Source organism: Odocoileus virginianus, chromosome 12, assembly GCF_023699985.2.
Source record: "Odocoileus virginianus isolate 20LAN1187 ecotype Illinois chromosome 12, Ovbor_1.2, whole genome shotgun sequence".
Lineage (NCBI taxonomy): Eukaryota > Metazoa > Chordata > Mammalia > Artiodactyla > Cervidae > Odocoileus > Odocoileus virginianus.
The window spans coordinates 66,273,733-66,293,547 of NC_069685.1; the positions used below are offsets into that span (position 1 = coordinate 66,273,733).

At 55.0% G+C, this 19,815-nt stretch overlaps 1 protein-coding gene and 2 gene segments (V, D, J or C); all 3 read left to right on the forward strand.

The window, feature by feature from the left end:
* Window positions 1-339: 339 nt before the first annotated feature.
* LOC110123411 (immunoglobulin lambda-like polypeptide 5) lies at window positions 340-7,889 on the forward strand. Its single transcript, XM_070475630.1, is given in 4 exon segments — window positions 340-667; window positions 6,007-6,084; window positions 6,086-6,123; window positions 7,424-7,889. Coding segments are annotated over 4 exon segments (633 nt in total). The 5' UTR covers window positions 340-470; the 3' UTR covers window positions 7,744-7,889.
* Window positions 7,890-7,961: 72 nt separating this feature from the next.
* On the forward strand, window positions 7,962-13,132 carry LOC139037676 (immunoglobulin lambda constant 2-like). The segment is given in 4 exon segments: window positions 7,962-7,966; window positions 8,632-8,690; window positions 11,247-11,357; window positions 12,669-13,132. Coding segments are annotated over 4 exon segments (495 nt in total).
* A 904-nt stretch (window positions 13,133-14,036) lies between these two features.
* On the forward strand, window positions 14,037-19,508 carry LOC110123410 (immunoglobulin lambda constant 2-like). The segment is given in 3 exon segments: window positions 14,037-14,100; window positions 17,658-17,711; window positions 19,033-19,508. Coding segments are annotated over 3 exon segments (438 nt in total).
* Window positions 19,509-19,815: the final 307 nt, after the last annotated feature.

Genomic DNA, 19,815 nt, shown 5'->3' on the forward strand with positions numbered 1-19,815 from the left:
CGGAGGGTAGGTGCTGGCCGCGATGAGCAGGAACGTGCAACCTGCCGCGTGGAGTTCTTCCTACACCCAGAATCCTGACAGCACCAGGACCCCAGCCCTCCACGGCCTCTCTAGGGCCACGAGACAACCTCGCAGAGCAGAGAAGCGGAACAGACCTGGTGTGCAGAAGCAGGGCCCGGGGTGGGGCGGGGCTGGTGGGCGGGCTTGAGTGAGAAGACCTCGGGCCCTGGAGCCACAGCAGAGCAGTTGGCAGAGACCTCCCCCGGGGAGAGGCCCCCCCAGTACCGGCCCTGGAGGAGGGGGCGGTGCTGGGGCAGGGACAGAAGGCCCTGGCAGAGGACGCGGCCCCTGGGACGGGGCGCACCGGGACGGCCCCTGCCAGCAGGGGGAAGCGGGGGCACTTTCGAACCCCTCCAAGGAGGAGCCCACACCAGCGTGTCTGCGCAAGGTGCCCTGGGCCCTGGGGGCACATGAGGTCCAGGCCAGGCCAGGGGGCCCATGAGGCCCCCAGGGGTCAGCGCAGTGTCCCCAGGCAGCCCTGGCCTCTCATCCTGCTGGGCCTGGCAGTGGGCGCCCACGGCCTGCTGCCCCCGACGGCAGCGCCTCGGAACACAGCCCCCCATGTGGAAGCCCCGGCAGGAAAAAGCCCGTGGAGTCTGTGGGACAGGTAAGGGCCGGGGGAGTCCTGGTGCAGGAAGTGGGGCTTCCCTCCGATGGGACCCAGGGGTGGATGCCTGCAGGGGTGGGGAATGAGAAGGGAAAGCCAGATGGAGAGAACGGCCTGAGCAGACAGTGGCTTTACTTACAGCGTTGACACTTGGCCTAGTGTGCCTTGGTTTGTGCTGGTTTTTATTTTTTAATATTGTATTGAGATATTATTTATCTCATGGAGTTTTTGGCGCCCCTGAGATTTTGCACCCATGGCTGGTGTCCCTCTTGCCTCACCTCGGCCCTCTGAGCAGGGCAGACACAGCGCAACGGGGGCAGGACGTACCCAGAAGGCACTCATCATTTTAGGGGGCAGCGGCCCCACAAGGCAAGTCCGCCTTCCTCCCCTTCTTACAGGTGGGAACAGAGGTCCCGAGAGGTGAGACAAGCTCCCCAAGGTCACACAGCACACGGGCGAAGTCCCAGGATTGCAGAAGTCCCGGGACTAGACAGGCACTAGAATGTCCCGTGTTTTAAGAAAACAGTCCAAGAGAGGGACAAGTCTGCAAGGCGTCCAGAGAAGGAAGCAAGGGCTCGGCTCGGTCTCCCCCAAGGAGGACAGCTTCTCAGCAAGGTTCCTAAGTGTCTAATGGGGCCAAGCCTGAACCAAGGGGTCATGTCCAGGTGTGGGGCACTGACCTGGGATGGGGGAGGCTAAGGAGAAGGGGTGCACAGGCCTGCAGGGCCTTCCAGAGCTGGGGAGAATGGGGTACAGGCCACGGGGGTCTTGTTCACCCCATCCTTTTTCCTGGAATCCAGGGCAGCTATTGAGGGATTTAAGTGCAGGGCTGTCGGAGTCCAGTTTGTGCTCTGGAAAAATTGTTTCAGATCAGAGACCAGCGTGAGGTCAGGTTAGAGGATGGGAGGAGAAGCTGTGAAAAGGCGATGGAGAGCAGGGGCCGGTCCTCGGTGACCAGACACCGAGATGGCCTATGGAATCGGCAGGCGAGTTTACGGTGGCGTCGTCAGAGGGCTGACGGGGAGGAGCACGCACTGTCACGGACCGGCTATGAGAATCTAAACTGGACACCCTTTGCGGCAAAATGCTTCAAGTCGTGAAAGAAGCATGTTTCTTTAAATTGTGTAATTCCGCTTTTAGGAATTCATCTGGGGGCAGGGGAACAATCAAAAAGATGTGACCGAAGGTTTACAAGACAGAAACTCAACTTATTAATGATGGGAGAAAACTGGAAATAACTTAAATACCCATCAGAAAGGGTGTGATGAAACACAGCATGGAACAGCCATAGTAAGGCATCTTAACACAAACTTCCAAAATGATATTTCTAAAATTGGGTTTTTAAAGCATGTGTGTACTTTCAAAAGCTTGTCAGAAAATATAGAAATATGTCAATAATGTATTTCTAGCCAGATATTCTTAATTTTTGCTTTATAATTTTATAAAATTATGAAGTTATAATTGTATGAAATATAATTATAAAATTATAAACTATAAAAAATAGTTATGAAAATGTTCACAAGAAGATATATATAAAATTTTATCTTCTAAAATGCTTTTTAATACCAAAATAATGTGTGCTTTTAAAAAAAAGATTGAGTACAGAAATGTATAAAGCAGAAATTGAGAGTTTCTGCACACCAACCCCACACGTATTACCCTAAAACTCATTCTCCAGCGAGAGACAATGTCACGTGGGTCTGTACACTTCTGGCCCTCCTCCTAGGCGTGTATGTCCCTGAAAACACACACACACACCTAATGGGTGGTGGGCTTTATTTTTCAAAATGGACTCATACTCTGCCTATGAGCCTGCAACTATCTTTCTAAACAGTCTGTTGAGATTTTTCTATATCAGCCCGCATGGATCTCCCAAGTTCTCTGAATGGCTCTGCGTGAATTCAAAGTTTGGATGAAGCAGCTTGTCTTTAATCATTCCCCTGAGTGGACATTTAGGTTGCTTCCACTAAAAAATTGTAAATTACAAAAGATGCCACGTGGAAACGTGTGTAGCTATATGCCCGTACTTTGTTCACTGTTATCTCCCCGGAAAGATGACTAAAAATGGGATTCTGGGTCAGAGACAACAGACTTTGAAATTTTCATAGGTGATGCCAATGGGCCTCCCAACTGTCTGTTCCAGCTTCGGTTCACTGCAGTGAATGACAGTGCTTTTTCCTCTCCATTCTCGCCAGTAATGTGACATTTGGATCTTGTTTTTATTTTGCGCGTCTAAAAAGCAAAAATGAGAACAAAACTGTTTGCTGTTTGTTTATTTGATTGTTGGTGAAATTTATATTCCTTTCATATTTTTATTGATTGATTTTATTTCTTCTGTGAATGTACCAGTTGTAATTTTGCCTGGTTTATTTTTCGTTCGGTTGATTATATTTTAAGGTTTATAGAAACTCTTCATCCATTTGGGATAGTAACCCCTCATTAGTTATGTATGTGGTAAATATTTTTGCCTGATCCGTTTTCCAATTTCGTTTGTCGGGTCTTTCAACATTAAGCCTTTTTAATTTTTACGTGTCAGATCGGTTGTTTTTCTTTATGGTGTTTGTGATCCGTGGCAAGCATAGGAAAGACATTCCTATTTTGATTTTTTTTTAACTTTATTCCTGTACTTCTATTGTTTTGGTGTTTGTTTTTACTTCGCCTTGAATTTATTTTTGTGTTGGTAGAAATGTATCCTTGTATATTTTCCAAATGGGGAACTGGTCGTCCTGTCTTTGTCGAATACAAACACAGCCTTCACCAAATGCTGAATTACTGACTTATCACATCCTCTCTGTGGTTCTAACCATCAATTCCTGCATCCCTTCCACCAGGTTTTAATTATTGTAGCTTTACTGTGTGTTTTGGTACCTGCTAGAGAATAATCCCGCCGTTACTATTCTCAATCAAAATATTTGTGTCTATTCTCCACCATTGAGATGAGACGGTTGGATGTCATCATCGACTCAATGGACATGAGTTTGAGTAAGCTCCGAGAGTTGGTGGTGGACAGGGAAGCCTGGCGTGCTGCAGTCTGTGGGGTCGCAAAGAGTCAGACACAACTGAGCGACTGAACTGAACTGAACTCCACCATTATTCTTACTGTTGGACTTTAGAACTGGTTCACTGATTTTTTTTTTAATATTTATTTTTTTGGCTGCGCTGGGTCTTAGCTGTGGCACTCTGGAGCTTTAGTCGCGACTTGCAAACTCTTAGTTGCAGCTTGTGGGTTCTAGTTTCCTGACCAGGGATTGAACCCAGGCCCCCTGCCTTGGGAGCTTGGAGTCTTAGCCACTGGACCACAGGGGAAGTTCAAAATTATTCCTTTGATGTTGCGCTTGTAATTTCACGGCGTACACGGGTTCACTTGAGGGGAGTTGAGCTCTTTGCTGATGTGTCCGTTCATCAGGTTGTGCTATATTTTATCCTCACAGATCCTGTACATTCCATGTTAAGTTTATTCTTAGGGCTTTTAATAGAACTTTTATCGAGATTGTCAGTGCTTCCCCCATTTCGTATTTTCAGTGGTTACTGCCTGTATAGAAGGAAACCTGCTGACTTTTGCCTCGCCTGCTTGTATTCAATCACAGGTTAACTCTTATACTAGTTCTAATAGTCCTTCAGTTCATCTTGAGCTTGCTTTTTTTTTTTTAAGTAAACTAGCCCCTCACCTGCAAAAACCAATTTTATATCATTTTTCCTAACATTCACACTCTTCCCCCCAGCTCATCTCGTGGGCTTGAATCTGTAGAAGATGTTAAATAATAAAAGCGAGCATGGGAACCCTGGCCTCTAAAGTGGTTTTGCCTTTAATTGTGAGGCATGCTGTAAGTTTCAGGAGATACTGTTCATTAAGTTGAGGATGTGTCCTTAGATAATTAACTTAGTAAAAGGCTAGATATTTGCTTTCTTCAATCAGAAATAAGTGCTGAATTTACATTGCTGTTCTGTTAAATTTTGTTTCAAAAATCGCATGTGCATACCTTAAATACAACCATGACCCAAAAGTTCCATTGCTGAATTAAAAGGATGCTGTACCCAGTGATGTAGGGGTTACCTTCCTACTTAGATTAACTATGTCGAGAGATAATATCAGATTTGGCAAGGCCTGAGGATTCTTGTCATCATAAACTCTTACAGTGCAATCTGGGTGTTCTGTTTTTCTGAGATTTGTAGAGGTATTTTTTGTTATGGTAGGACACAGAGGCTGACTCAATGAGGGGCAAGCATTACGGGATGAGTCCAGGCCTCTGGCTTGGGGAGAAATATACCGAATTGAGAACAATGAGGGGACCAAATCTGCAAGGAACTGGGAGCAGTTTAGATGGGGGATGCAGAGTCTGAGGTGTCTGTGGGACACTCAAGCAGAGATGCATCCAGGAGGCAGAATGTGTATAAACCCAGAGCCAAAAAAAGAAGTCAGGAAAGGAATAGGGATGCAAGGCCCCTGGGCGGTTGTCCGAGTGCACAGTGTGGGTCAGAAACAGAGAGAGGTGAAGGGCACTCTGGGGCTGCGGGGGGACCGCAGACTTGACCGGGACGGGGACCTTGTTAGACTCGACCTGAGAAGCTTCAGGGAGGGGTGGGCGTGGGAGAGAGGGCTCCCCCAACCACGTCCCAGCATGTGAAACAGGGCCTGGCAGACGGGTGCTTGATGGCCATTGTTGGACAGACAGGTGAATGATGGATGGATGGATGGATGATGGATGACAGATGGATGGGTGGATAATGGATGATAATGGATGAATGGATGATGGATGGATGGATGATGTTGGATGACAGATGGATGGATGATGGATGTTGGATGGATGATGGATGTTGGATGGATGGAGAAACAGATGTATAGAAAGACAGTGATCTGAGACAGCAGGAAAGGCATCAAAGAGAATGAACTGAGCTGCGTCTCCGTGGGTGGAGGAGACAGGGCAGGGGTTCCCCACGTGGGGCCTTAGGAATAGCCTGGTGTCCACAGGCCCAGGAAGGAAGCTGCCTGGCTGGACTGTGAGAACCGGTGGAGAAGAAACACCCAGCGGCCTGACAGGAGCGGCCGGGCAGGTCCGAGCCATCCCGGTACTCCTCTGCCACACCACACAGACGCGGCGTCTCCGTCAGCGCTGAGGAGTCAGTGGTGGCCAGGACGGCCTCCGAGTGAGGGGGACACGCTGGGTGACCCCAAGGCGTGTGTGGCTGCTGCCTCGGCCAGGGGGCTGGGCAGGGGGACACCTCCAGGACATGAGCCCACCCAGGGGTGCCCTGGCCTCCGGAGGGCTGGCTCCACACCTCCCCTCGGCCCGAGGACACAGCCCCAGTGGCTGCAGCCCTGTGCCCATCACGCCCAGCAGGTTCCCGCTTGGCGCAGCCCCCCGGGGGGCAGGCCCCAGGTGCTGGCCCAACGGGTTTTGGTCTGAGGCTCAGTCACTGTGTTGTCTTCGGCGGCGGGACCCAGCTCACCGTCCTGAGTAAGTGGCTCTCAGCCCTTCCCCAGCCTGTCTCGCCCTCTGCTTTCTCAGGAAAGTCACTTCTCTTGCTCTGGGGGCGGCTTCCTCTCTTTCCCCTGGCCTTAAGGGCCAATCCCCACCTTTCTCTGTGGGGCAGGGATGGGAGGCTGGTTGGTCTTGGGGTAACCAGCAGGAGCCTCCAGAGTCCTACTGTCCAACGGGACCAATCCGGGGGCTGGGGCTGGGGTTTGGTCCAGGAATGCAGGGACTTGTTCCCCTTTGCGGAGCAGACGCTGGGATGCGGGCCAGAGGCTGATGCTGACTAGGGGTGTCTCCAAGCCCCGGGCCCCAGGCTGTGAGCTCCGTGCCCCAGCCGGGAGTGCCAGACGGGAGCTTGGGGGCTCGGCGGGGACTGTGACCGGGCTCCAGGGACATAGAGGGCAGTCTGAGGGAGGCCCCGGGAGGGCAGAGAGAGAGGGGTCTCGCCCGCCCTGGGCTGAGGGGCCGGGTGGACACAGCTGAGATGGGGCGAGCTGACCAGAGGCTCTCGGAACAGCGGCCAGGAAGGAGCGGGTCCCCTGGGGCAGGAACTCCTCCGTCCAGGAGCCCTGATCCGCTGGGGCCCAGGGGTCACACCTGTCTGAAGGTCGGCCTCCGCTGGCCTCGAGGCGGGCGTTAGACTTAGGAGATGATGAGCGGGGCTCTGACCCCCATAAAATCGGGGTCGTCGGAGGTGCTGTGTTGGGGCACCATCCCCTGAAGGCAGGCGAGGCGAGGAGCCCTGCACTCAGGCAGGAGAGACGGGGAGACGGGCAGGGCCTCAGCGGGAACCCCGGGCTTTGGCCGGGAGAGCTGAGGCTGGGCTGGGGCTAGCCGGTGCCTGACGAGGAGAGGAAAGCCCAGGCCCCGCTGGGCACACGGCTCTGGCGCGCTTGTCCCCCCAACTCCCGTCAGGACAGTCCTGGCCAGTGGGCTGGGGGACCGCGGTTCACGGAGGAAGCACCTGGGCTGCAGAAGCGGAAAGTCACGGAGGGGTCTGGCAGGGACTGAGGGCTCAAGACGTCAGGGCCAAGAGCAAACACAGACTCCAGGGGCCAGGAGGACGGAGGAGAGCGGCCCTGGTCACCGCCAGGGACCCTGAGGCCACGCTTGGCCGGTCGCTTGGGAGAGGGGCACAGCTGGCTTCTGAGGGGCTGAGTGCAGGGAGGGGGCGGGCACAAGAAGGCAAGCAGGGCCACCGTGGGGCCACGTCACAGAGGTTGTACTGGGGGGCAAGGTCAGAACCTCCCGGCGTCTGACACCCCCTCCTCTGTCCACACAGGTCGGCCCAAGTCCGCACCCTCGGTCACTCTGTTCCCGCCCTCCAAGGACGAGCTCAGCGCCAACAAGGCCACCCTGGTGTGTCTCATCAGCGACTTCTACCTGGGTAGCGTGACCGTGGCCTGGAAGGCAGACGGCACCCCCGTCACCCGGGGCGTGGTGACCAGCCAGGCCTCCAAACAGAGCAACAGCAAATATGCGGCCAGCAGCTACCTGACCCTGACGGGCAGCGACTGGAAATCTAAAGGCAGTTACAGCTGCGAGGTCACGCACGAGGGGAGCACCGTGAAGAAGACAGTGAAGCCCTCAGAGTGCTCCTAGGGCCCCGGGCCCCTCTCGCCCTCACCCCCTCCCCAGCCCTCCATGGACCCCTGGGCCCCCGCCCAGGTCGGCTCAGACCGGGGGGGGCTCTCCTCCCTCCCTCTTCCTGCTTCTCCTGAATAAAGACCTTGTCATTTATCAGCCGACATTTCTGAAGTGCTTTCTGGGTCTGGCCGAGTGTCGGGGTTAAGGGTCAGTTCCTTAGGGAAGGGACAGGTATGACGTGAGAGTCCATCTACTTGTCATCACCCCAACCCAGCCCCAGGGACCAGGGAGCTCTGCGTGCCAGGGGAGCAGTGACCCAGAGCAGGACATTGTCAGGCGGTGCAGGCTCCTGGGGTGCAGGCTTGCCCCCCCACACCCTGTCCCGCTGGGAAGGGACAAGGGCCTGTGAAAGGGACAGGGGATGGCTCTGGGAGGATCATGGAAAAAACCAAAGGGGTGCCAGGAGGCAGCAGTGGACCAGAGGCAGGATTATGGGGGAAGGAGACTCCGAGGCCATAGTCTCAGGAGCAGAGGTTGACCTTTCCTATTTCATCAGGGGACCCGGAGGGGAGAGCAGTTACCAGGTGAGGGGTCCATGGTTGGCCCGTCACCAAGCAAGCACAGAAAGCCTGAGGATGCATCACAGAAGCCCTAGTGTCCAATGTTCACAGCTCACATAAACTAAGTTAAGTGAAGTCGCTCAGTCGTGTCCAACTCTTTGCCACCCTGTGGACCGTAGGCTCCTCCATCCATGGGATTTTCCAGGCAAGAATACTGGAGTGGGTTGCCATTTCCTTCTCCATTAACTAAGTAAAGACACTGATAAGGTCTGCAGCAGAGAAACAGGTCAATATCACATGACCTAGCAATTGGCCAATCACAGTCACCCTCCCTTCCCCTCAGGGCACCTGGCGCACTCTCTGAGATGGTGCTGGTCCCGCTCACTCGTGCCGGGAGCTGCGGTGAGGTCGAGGCACCGGGAAGCTCAGTGTCCGTCCTGATAGGCTTGGTCAGGGTGGCTCAAGGCCACCCTCGTGGGGGGCTGGACCTCCATCCCGGTGCATGGGCGTCTGAGGTCAAGCTGGGGAGGGAGCTGTTGATGGTTGGGTTCAAGATGGAGCCGGTGCCGTCACTCTGATGGAGGTGGGAATTCAAAGCGTGTTGGGTCCGGGGCAGAAGGCGTCATCTGGGCCCACAAAGGGGCCAGTCAACGTGCCAAGGAGAGAGAGTCCATCACAATTCAGGAAGAGTCAGGCTGGGTCGACCCAGCTCAGGGCAGGCTGCGGGTGTGACCTGAGGGTTCCAGAGGTCAGGCCTCCTGAGGGCTCAGCGCTCCCAGACCCCTGCCCAGGGGACCTCCCCCTTCCATCTCCACGGCTCCCCATGGCTCCAGCAGTCCTACGTCCCCAGGCCTCTTGGGCCCTCTGGCTTGCCAGGGACTGGTTGCTGCCTTGACCACAGCCGATGGGGGTCAAGGACAGCCCAGGACACAACCTGCAATACAGGGGACTCTGGGGGCACAGAGGACAGAGGACAGGGGTGCCCTGGGAGCCTCATCCCAGACATTCCCACCCCTAACACAGACTTGACTGCAGATAGAAACTTCGGGGTCCTGTCCCAGGGCATCTGGGACTCCATTCACAAAGCTGAGTGTGGAGGCTCCAGTGGAGAGGGGGCCACCAAACTCTCATCTCACTGGCCCGCTGGGTACAATGCCACCACCCCGTCCCTTGCTGCTTTGCCAAGAGCAATATCCCATTTACTTTCTTGTAAGTTTTTATTGTAGGAAACTTTGAACACAAAAAATAAGGCTGCAGGTGAATGAAAGACAGCCCCGTGCTCTCATCAGCGAATTCCCCAAAGTCTTGCATTTACTGACGATACAACCACACAATAATTCCTCTCTTAGATCACCTTTGGAAGCAAATTCCAAATATTGGGAGCTGTTCCTCTGAAATATTGCGATCGTGTCCTGAGGTACAAGGACCTCAAAGAGAGCTACAATGTATTATCAAACCTGATCAGATATCATGAGTAAATTGTTAATATCAAATGACAGTTCTCAGCAAACGCCTCACATTGTCAGCTGTGAATTGAATTCGTCCTGTTCTTGGTGGTGTTTGATTTTGTGGTTTTTCTTGTTGTTTACATGAGGCTTGAGCAAGGTTTGACACCATGGTTGGTGGATGTGGCTTAGTCTCTGGCTTTTCCTGGCAAGGAGGGGTCTCCGGAGATCAGCTGCTATCTGGACCCCCCAGGGTTGGGGTACAGCCTCCCGTATCCCCTGCTGTACGTGAGTGGTTCTGTCTGCTTCATGGGCCTGCAAAGCGGTTCTGGCTCCACAGGGTTAACAGGTTCAGGGTGGACTTTGGCAAAATTGCTTCCCAGGGCAGTTAACTACTCTCGGTCAATGGCCCCAGGCAGGGAGACCACCTTTGAGTGTCATTAGCAGTTGGTGCTCAGTGACCCTCTCCATCCAAGAGAAGGAATGCATCACGGCGGAGATTTCAGATCTGGACTCTTTCCCTCGGGGGGCTCCCATGTCCCTGAACGGGCTGCTGTGTGTTTCATATCCAGCAAAACAGAAGTTCTGTTATGACCCTAATCTTCTTGGGGTCCTCTTATAGCACGATGCTCTGGAGTCTGCCATTCTCCCATGGCGAATAATCCAGAACATAAACGAATCTGGCTGTGTGAACACACTGCCAGCTTTTTTCTGAGGATGGCAATTGGGCTCCAAAAGATGGACATGTGTCCCCTGGGAGCCTCTGCAGGGGGCTCCTGGGTCCCATGTGACGGACCCTTGAGGCTCGCATATTCTGGGTGATGACATATCTAACTCTTGCTGTGCATTTTCGTTCCAATAACCGGAATTGGCCAGGATCTGGGTTTCCTTTCTTGGCAGCTGGCATTGGCTCAGGGAGGACACGCGGCTCCTGTCTCGCTGTGACTGAGGCAGGGCAGGAATCCCCCCCAGCACACTTCCCAACATGAGACCAGATCTGAGAGTGACAGGGATGCCCCAAGCCTGGAGGCCAGGCTGTCATCTCCTACAGGACCAGCCCCACCCCCACTCAAGACAGTCCCAAACTAGGATATCCAAGGGACACCCTTGACGTGATGCTCAGGCACCTAGGAGGATTCCAACAGCTCCAAACACTGGTCAACTGCCTCGACCTGGAAGGGGCTAGGGGTTGTGGTGGGGAGGGGACACCCTCTGCCCTCACCTCGTGGTCTCGCCAAGGAAGGAGGGTTGTCCAAACACGCAGAGAAGAGGTGTCCATTTCCAAGGAGCCTCATGGACCCAAAGATGCCTCCACACACTTGGTAAATCCCAGGAGACAGCACCCGGGGACCGCAGGTCGGACACCACCTTCCTCTGGGAGACCTGCTTCCAGGGTGCCCACTGCTGTCCTCTTGGGGTCCCCTGTCCTGTTATCTGTTGCAGAGGAGGGGTGCTGAAGCCCCTCTGTGAGCAGACACCAGCCTGGGGCGGTGACCCACGTCCTCCAGCACAGCTGCAGGTGGAGGGCTGGGGCCGGGGCGGGGGCCTCCCGGGGAGAGGTTTTTGTTCAAGCCTGAGTCACTGTGCTGGATCTTCGGTGGAGGGACCAAGCTGACCGTCCTGGGTGAGTCTCCTCTTCCCCCTCAACCCCCGGCTCTTCTCGAGTTTCGGGCCACTTTCTGCTGTTTTCCTCTTTGCTGGGGCTTGGGGTCAGCCTATGGTCAAGCCTTCCGCCAGGACCCTGCTCTTCGGGCTCTGACCTCTCCCTCTCCCCTTCAGACTGCCCTGCTTGTCTCTGTGGTCACCACCAGACCCTCAACTCTGACCCCAGAGGCCAGGGAACGGGCCAGATGACTTACAGACTCCTCTGTCTGTCTGCCTGGGCCAAGCTGGCTCCCTAACTCGCTCTCCTCTGTCCCCGCCCCAACCCCCAGTCTGGGCTCTTATTGGACCCACTTTGTCTCTAAGGGTCACTCGGGGTCCCCATCTCAAAGGGAAGAGGGGAAAAGGTAGCTGAAAGAGATGGGGAGGCATTCCCTCAGAGCCAGGGCTGAGGACCGAGGTCAGAGGGTCAGGGAGGTCTGGGGACTATGGGTCTAGGGATCCTGGTCACGGACTCCGCAGAGGTGGAGGGGCTCCCCCAGGCTTCCGTGGGGCTGCCGTGTAGATCCTGGGCTGGCCAGGGACCCAGGGAAACCGCAGGAAGGAAGATAGGGGAGGAGAAGGTGCTGAAATCAGAACCAGGGACGGAGATGGGAGGTCAAGATGAGGACACCGTGGATTCCCAAGTCCCCAGGACACACTTCCTTGCTCAAAAAAATGCAAAATCTATGGCACAAAAGCTCTAGTGATGTGTCCAGTTTACAGGGCAGGGGGCGGAGAGCCAAAAAGACTAGGATAAGAGAGACCTCAGAAGAGGAGACAGGCTCTAGATCGCCAAAGATCCTGGCCCACAGGCAGGGTCCAGGGAGACAGATGTGGGTGAAACAGACCCCTTGAGGCATAGGTTCAGAAGTCCCCAGAGAAGACATGTCAGGTCAGAAATGTCCCCGGATTGACCCCACAGGAGGTGAGAGAGGTCATGTCATCTACTCAGGGGACAGACAGACAGCCACAGGCAGGCCCCCATCAATCGTCAGAAAGGGGCAGGCAAGGAGAATGAGGGTCAGATGTCTGTGTGGGAAACCAAGACCCAGCGGGGTCTCAAGACAGCGCTGGCAAGGGTCCCGGCTCAGGTTTCCCAGGAAGATGGGGAGGTGCCTGAGAAATCCCCACCCACCTTCCCTGGCACAGACCCTCTGGCTCACGGTGGTGCCTGGACTCGGGGTCCTGCCGGGCTCTCAAAGGATCCTGGGTCCCACTGTGACACAGACTCGGGGGCTCCCATGACGGACAGCAGACCTGATTGTGACCTTCATCCCCCCCCCACTTGCAGGTCAGCCCAAGTCCGCACCCTCGGTCACTCTGTTCCCGCCCTCCACGGACGAGCTCAACGCCAACAAGGCCACCCTGGTGTGTCTCATCAGCGACTTCTACCCGGGTAGCGTGACCGTGGCCTGGAAGGCAGACGGCACCCCCGTCACCCGGGGCGTGGAGACCACCCAGGCCTCCAAACAGAGCAACAGCAAGTATGCGGCCAGCAGCTACCTGACCCTGACGGGCAGCGACTGGAAATCTAAAGGCAGTTACAGCTGCGAGGTCACGCACGAGGGGAGCACCGTGAAGAAGACAGTGAAGCCCTCAGGGTGCTCCTAGGGCCCCGGGCCCCTCTCGCCCTCACCCCCTCCCCAGCCCTCCATGGACCCCTGGGCCCCCGCCCAGGTCGGCTCAGACCGGGGGGCTCTCCTCCCTCCCTCTTCCTGCTTCTCCTGAATAAAGACCTTGTCATTTATCAGCCGACATTTCTGAAGTGCTTTCTGGGTCTGGCCGAGTGTCGGGGTTAAGGGTCAGTTCCTTAGGGAAGGGACAGGTATGACGTGAGAGTCCATCTACTTGTCATCACCCCAACCCAGCCCCAGGGACCAGGGAGCTCTGCGTGCCAGGGGAGCAGTGACCCAGAGCAGGACATTGTCAGGCGGTGCAGGCTCCTGGGGTGCAGGCTTGCCCCCCCACACCCTGTCCCGCTGGGAAGGGACAAGGGCCTGTGAAAGGGACAGGGGATGGCTCTGGGGTTGGGGGTGAGGATAGGAGAGAAATGAGGAGGGTTCCAGGTGAGCCTGAGACACACAAGGGCAGGCTTGGGGCCCTAGGGGGGAGCTGGGGCCTCCCACAGGAGGACTGTAGGCATCTGAAGCCAGGTCAGGGATGGAATTAGTTCTGGGGGGAATCTGCAGGGACCAGGTGCCATCTTCCTGTATGGTGGGGGGGTGGGAGGGGGTCAGGAGAGCCGGGTCAGCGGAAAAGGACACCTTCTGGGGATAAAGAGGCCATCCAGTGACTGTCACATGGAGAGACTCCATTGGGATTCAGAAAGAGAGGCAGGCCGATGAGCCCAGCTCTTGCCACGCTTAGAGTGTGGCCGGAGGGCTCTAAGAAGGTCGGGCTCTCGGAGGAGTCGGCGCCCCCGATCCCTGCCCAGGGCGCCCTCCCCCCATAACCTAGTGGCTCACCTGAGTGCACCTGCAGCTGGACATGTGAGCTCAGGGCCTGAGGCAAGGGGTCATCCGCTCAGAGCCGCCGGCCCCTGGCTCTGCCATCCTCAGGGCCCCGGCCTTGCAGCCCATCTGTGCCTCCAGCCTCAGGGCGAGGGAGCCACCGTCCCCAGAGCTACAGACAGCTGGGTCAGCCCAGGGACAAAGTCTACATGGACAGAGGACTCTGCGGCCTCCCTGAAGCAGAGGAGAGAACCCCCCAGGTCTTCACCCCTGGTACCCCGACCCAAAATCACAGATGAGGAGGTGGGAAAAGCCAGAGTCGCAGTGTCCCGTAGCTGCCGCCTGATCCCATCTCCATGATGGAAAAACGAAGACCCCAGGGGAGAAGGGGACCACCCAGGTGGCCCTCATCTCAGTGGCCCTGCTGGGTACAATGCCGCCGAGTCCCCCACCCAGAGCTGTGGCCTCCCAGGACCAACTCCCCTGGATCTTGTCATACATTTTTGTCATGAAGAACTGAGAACATGATATGAGAAGGCAGAGGAGTAATAATACCCCCAGGTTCTTGTCGCCTGGATCCCAGATCATCAATTCAGGGGTGCTGCCAACTCCTCCCCACAACAGAGTCCCTCCTCCCCAGTGGGAGCCTCCGAAGCCCATCCCCCACCATGTCATCTCATCTGAAAATATGTCCCTCATGGCCTGGAAAGAAAGAACCTGAACTGTAACTAAATTATCATGAGCAAACCCAAACAGAAATCGTCCATAATTCCTTAAGACCAAAAAGTAGCTTGTCATGAAGTGACTCCCAAGTGTCACAGTACATTTGCTTAGTTATGTTTTGTTTTCATTCACTTTTTTTAATGTCTTTCTTTCTCCTGGTAACTCTTCATGCTAATATTGATTAGTTTTTAAAGTCTTCCTTTATTTTATCTGATTTATTTTTGGTGTTGCTGGGTCTTCACTGCTTCCCAAGCTTTCTCTCTAGCTGCAGTGAGAACGGCCTGCTCTGTGCTTGCCGCGTGCAGGCTTCTCATTTCAGTGGCTTCCACCGTTGCAGAGCACGTGCTCTTGAGCCCAGGCTCAATAGTTGTGGTGTGAGGACTGAGGCGCTCTGAGGCCCGTGGGATCTTCTCAGATCAGGGAAGATCAAACCCGTGTCTCCTGCATCGGCAGGTGGATTCTTCACCACTGGACCACCAAGAAAACCCTGTTTTCATTCATTTTTATTGAACTATGGTTGACTTACAGTGTTGTATTAGTTTCTACTACAACAAAGTGAATCATATATATATATATGTATATCCACACTGCTTTAGATTCTTTTTCCATACAGGTCATCACAGAGTACTGCCTAGCGCTCTCTGCTGTATAGTAGGTTCTCATCAGTCATCTGTTTTATATGTAGAATTTATAAGAGCAGCATGTGCTCGTCAGTCTCAATCTCCCAGTTTATCCCTCCACTTCTATCCCCCTTGGTAACCATGATTTTATTTTCTACATCTGTGACTTCATTTCTGTTTTGTAAATAAGTTCATTTGAACCATTTTCTTAGATTCCACACTTAAGCCGTATCATGTGCTATTTGTCTTTCGCTATCTGACGTCACTCAGTATGACAAGCTCTGGGTCCATCCGTGTCTCTACACATGGCATTGCTTCATTCTTCCTTATGGGTCACTCACATTCCTTTGCACGTATGTACCACATCTTCTTTATCCATTCATCTGTCGACGGACATTTAAGATGTTTCTGTGTCCCGGCTATTGTAAACAGTGCTGCGATGAACACAGGGGTACATGTGTTCCTTTAAACGGTGTTTTTCTCAGGGTATATGCCCAGTGGTGGGATTGCTGGATCGTATATGGTAGTTCTGTTTTGGGATTTTAAGGAACCTTCATACTCTTCTCCCTCGTGTACCAATCAACATTCCCGCAAGCAGAACAAGAGTGTTCCCTTTTCTTCACACCATCTCCAGCATTCACTCTTCACAGATATTTTGATGATGTCCATTCTGACCAGTTGGAGGTGGTACCTCATTGTAGTTTTGATTTGCATCTTTCTAATAATTAGTGATGTTGAGCATTTTTCCATGTGCCTCTTGGTTACTTGGTTGTGTTTTGGGAGCTGTTTGATTTGGTGTTTTTTGTGTTCTTTCCAGGAGGGTTGGAACGCCTTGACACTCTGATTGGTGGGCGTGTCTAGGGCCTGGTGGTTTGGCCTCTCCAGGAGGGTTGGAACGCCTCGACACTTGGATTAGTGGGCGTGTCTAGGGCCTGATGGGTATTTCAGTCTCTCCCAAATCACTCTGGTTTTTCCTAGCTAGAAGGGGCTGCAAGACTCCCCCAGGGTCGGGGTGCAGCCGCCAGCCCCTCCACTGCAAACTGTATCTGGGAAGTTCTCACTGCTTTATGTGCCTGCAAAGTAGTTCTAGCTAGAAAGGGTTAGCAAGGTTCTGGGGGATATTTTGGCCAGAGGCAATCCTAGGACAGCTGGCCACTTCCCTCCACAGTGCCCTTTTGGGATCGTAGGTAATTTAGCCAAGTTATCTTCATTGGACGTTCGAATCCCAGGTCCCTCAGGCGGGAAGCCAGGGGGCGATTGCAGTTCTGTCCTCCTTGCTCTAGTAGAAACAGTGAGTGAAAGAAAGAGAAGTTGCTCAGTCGTGTCTGACTCTTTGCAACTCCATGGACTAGAGCCTACCAGGCTCCTCTACCCATGGGATTTTCCAGGCAAAGCTACTGGAGTGGGTTGCCATTTCCTTCTCCAGGAGTGAAAGCAGTAATTGGTCCACAAAGGGAGGCCCTTCAGATGCTCTTCACTTCCCCAGGAATAGCTTTCGGATCTTACTTCTATCCTTTAGTGGAGCACTTTTACAAAATGATGAGTGGTCTCTGCCATCTTCTGAAGGCGAACAGTTAATCATGTCACGGGAAAGTCTAGGGAACATGCAGGTGATGTTTGAATCCACCCTGGTTATATTCTCTTGGTGCTCGCGTTCCCACCTTTGTCCAGGGCAGCCTCCCGCTCGGGCCCAGGAGACCTCATAGCTTCCTGCGTTCTGTGGGGACCATGTGTTCCAGGCCCATCTGGTGTCTGGCCCTACTCAAGCCTGGGATGGACCATGTAGCCCAGTAGCCTGATTCTCTTTAACGAGTTGACATTTCAGGACCACAGTGAGGGGCTTGCTCACATCTCTGTTCGGAGTAAGATGCTCCCAGACACATCCAAAAATCAGATGAGACCCTGAGGGCTGGCCAGGACACTGTCCGGTCCTCCCTGCAGAAGGAGGCCGGACTTGGATGGGAACCAGCCCAAGTCTCACTAGAGATGCCCGTTTGAAGCCAGGAGAACCCCGGGGAACCGGGGTGAGCCCCTGGAGCCCCAGTTAGGGTCAGACAGAAGACGGTCGTGGCAAATCCATTCCAGCCAGATCCGTGGGGGGATGGGGATGCCCCTGCCCTCAGCCTGTGCTCTCACCAGGGGTCAGGCTGCTGCCAACTCCACAGAGAAGAGAAGCGGCTTTCTCCTCCGGGGTACTTCGCTCTTGGAGCGGTGAATGCCACCCCCCCCCCATTATTCCATTCCCACCCCTGGCCGCCTGGTGGGAAGACTGCATCTGACACGCAAACCTGCTTAGGGAACCTGCCTGTCCAAGGCGCCTGCTGCCCTCTCGGGGTCCCCTGTCCTGTCATCTGCTGCGGGGGGAGGGGTGCTGAAGCCCCTCTGTGGGCAGACACCAGCCTGGGGCGGGGACCCCACTTCCTCCAGCACAGCTGCAGGTGGGGGGCTGGGGCAGGGCAGGGGCCTCCTGGGGAGGGTTTTTGTGAGAGCCTGTGTCACTGTGTGGTGTTTTCGGCGGCGGGACCAAGCTGACCGTCCTGGGTGAGTCTCCCTCCTCCTTTCTCTCCTTCTTCTTTCCCCAAGGTTTGGACACTTTTCTGTCACTTTGCTCTTTTCTGTGTCTGGAGTCGGCCCTGTGGTCAAGTCTTGAACCAGGACCCACCCCTGGGGCCCTAACCTCTTCCCTTCCCCTGACCCCAGACTTGTCCTACTTGTCACTGAGGTCACCACCAGACCTCCCCCTCTGACCCCAGAGGCAGGGAAATGAGCAGGCTGACCTACTGACTTGTCTGTCTGTCTGCCGGGCCGAGCTGGCTCCCGGACTTCGCTCTCCTTTGTCCCCCCAACCTCCAGTCTGGGCTCTATGTTGACCCAGCTTTGTCTCTGAGGGTCACTTGGGGTCCCCATCTCACAGGGAAAAGGGAACAAGACTATAGATGAGGGACCATGGGGAGACATCAGAGGGACCCAGAACCCTCAGGGCTGGGGGCCGGGGTCAGAGGGTCAGGGAGGTCTGGGGACTGTGGGTCGAGGTATCCGGGTCGCGGATCCCGCAGAGGTGGAGGGGCTCCCCCAGGCCTCCATGGGGCTGCTGTGCAGATCCTGGGCCAGTCAGGGACCCAGGGAAACTGCAAGAGGAAAGATAGCGGAGGAGAAGGTGCTGGACTCAGAACTGGGGACGGAGATGGGAGGTCAGGGCGCGGGGGGCGCGGACTCCTGAGTCTGCAGGACACTCTCCTCAGAAGCAGGAGTCCCTGAGGAAGCAGAGAGACAGGTACCAGGGTAGGAAACCTCCAGACCCAAGAAGAGCCAGAGAGGAACCTGAACTCAGATCTGCGGACGGGGCACCGAGGACAGGCAGACAGGCTCCTCCTCGACCCAGCACAGAGGCTCCAAGGGACACAGGCTTGGAGACCAACGGACCCCTTCCGGCAAAGGCGCAGACAGACATGTCAGGTCAAAAATCACCTAGATTGACCTCACAGGAGGCCAGGGAGGTCATATCATCTACTCAGGGGACAGACAGACAGACAGACAGCCACAGGCAAACTGCCATCAAATGTCAGAAAAGGGCAGGCAAGGAGAATGAGGGTCAGATGTCTGTGTGGGAAACCAAGACCCAGTGGGGTCTCAGGACAGCGCTGGCAGGGGTCCTGGCTCAGGTTTCCCAGGAAGATGGGGAGGTGCCTGAGAAATCCCCACCCACCTTCCTGGCACAGACCCTCTGGCTCACGGTGGTGCCTGGACTCGGGGTCCTGCCGGGCTCTCAAAGGATCCTGGGTCCCACTGTGACACAGACTCGGGGGCTCCCATGACGGACAGCAGACCTGATTGTGACCTTCATCCCCTCCCCCACTTGCAGGTCAGCCCAAGTCCGCACCCTCGGTCACTCTGTTCCCGCCCTCCACGGAGGAGCTCAACGCCAACAAGGCCACCCTGGTGTGTCTCATCAGCGACTTCTACCCGGGTAGCGTGACCGTGACCTGGAAGGCAGACGGCAGCACCGTCACCCGGGGCGTGGAGACCACCCAGGCCTCCAAACAGAGCAACAGCAAATATGCGGCCAGCAGCTACCTGACCCTGACGGGCAGCGAATGGAAATCTAAAAACAGTTACAGCTGCGAGGTCACGCACGAGGGGAGCACCGTGGCGAAGACAGTGAAGCCCTCAGAGTGTTCCTAGGGCCCCAGGCCCCTCTTGCCCTCACCCCCTCCCCAGCCCTCCATGGACCCCGGGGCCCCCGCCCCAGCAGGTTCTACCCTCCCACCCTGGTTCCCCCAGCCCTTCCTCCTGCACACAATCAGCTCTCAATAAAATGTCCTCATTGTCATTCAAAAATGAATGCTCTCTGCTCATTTTTGTTGATACATTTGGTGTCCTGAGCTCAGTCATCCTCAAAGGAAACAAATCCTCTTAGCCTTTGGGAATCAGGAGAGAGGGTGGAGGCTTGGGGCTTTCGGGAGGGATGATTTCACTGTCACCCAGAATTCCCCAGAGAACATTCTAGAACAGGGGACGGGGCCACTGCAGGGGTGGAAGTCTGTCCACCCTCTCCATCAGCCTTCATGCTTCCTCCTCTATGTGGACCACGTCCGGCTCTGATGGTCCAGGTCACACACTCTTTGGTTGCCATGGCCCCAGGGCA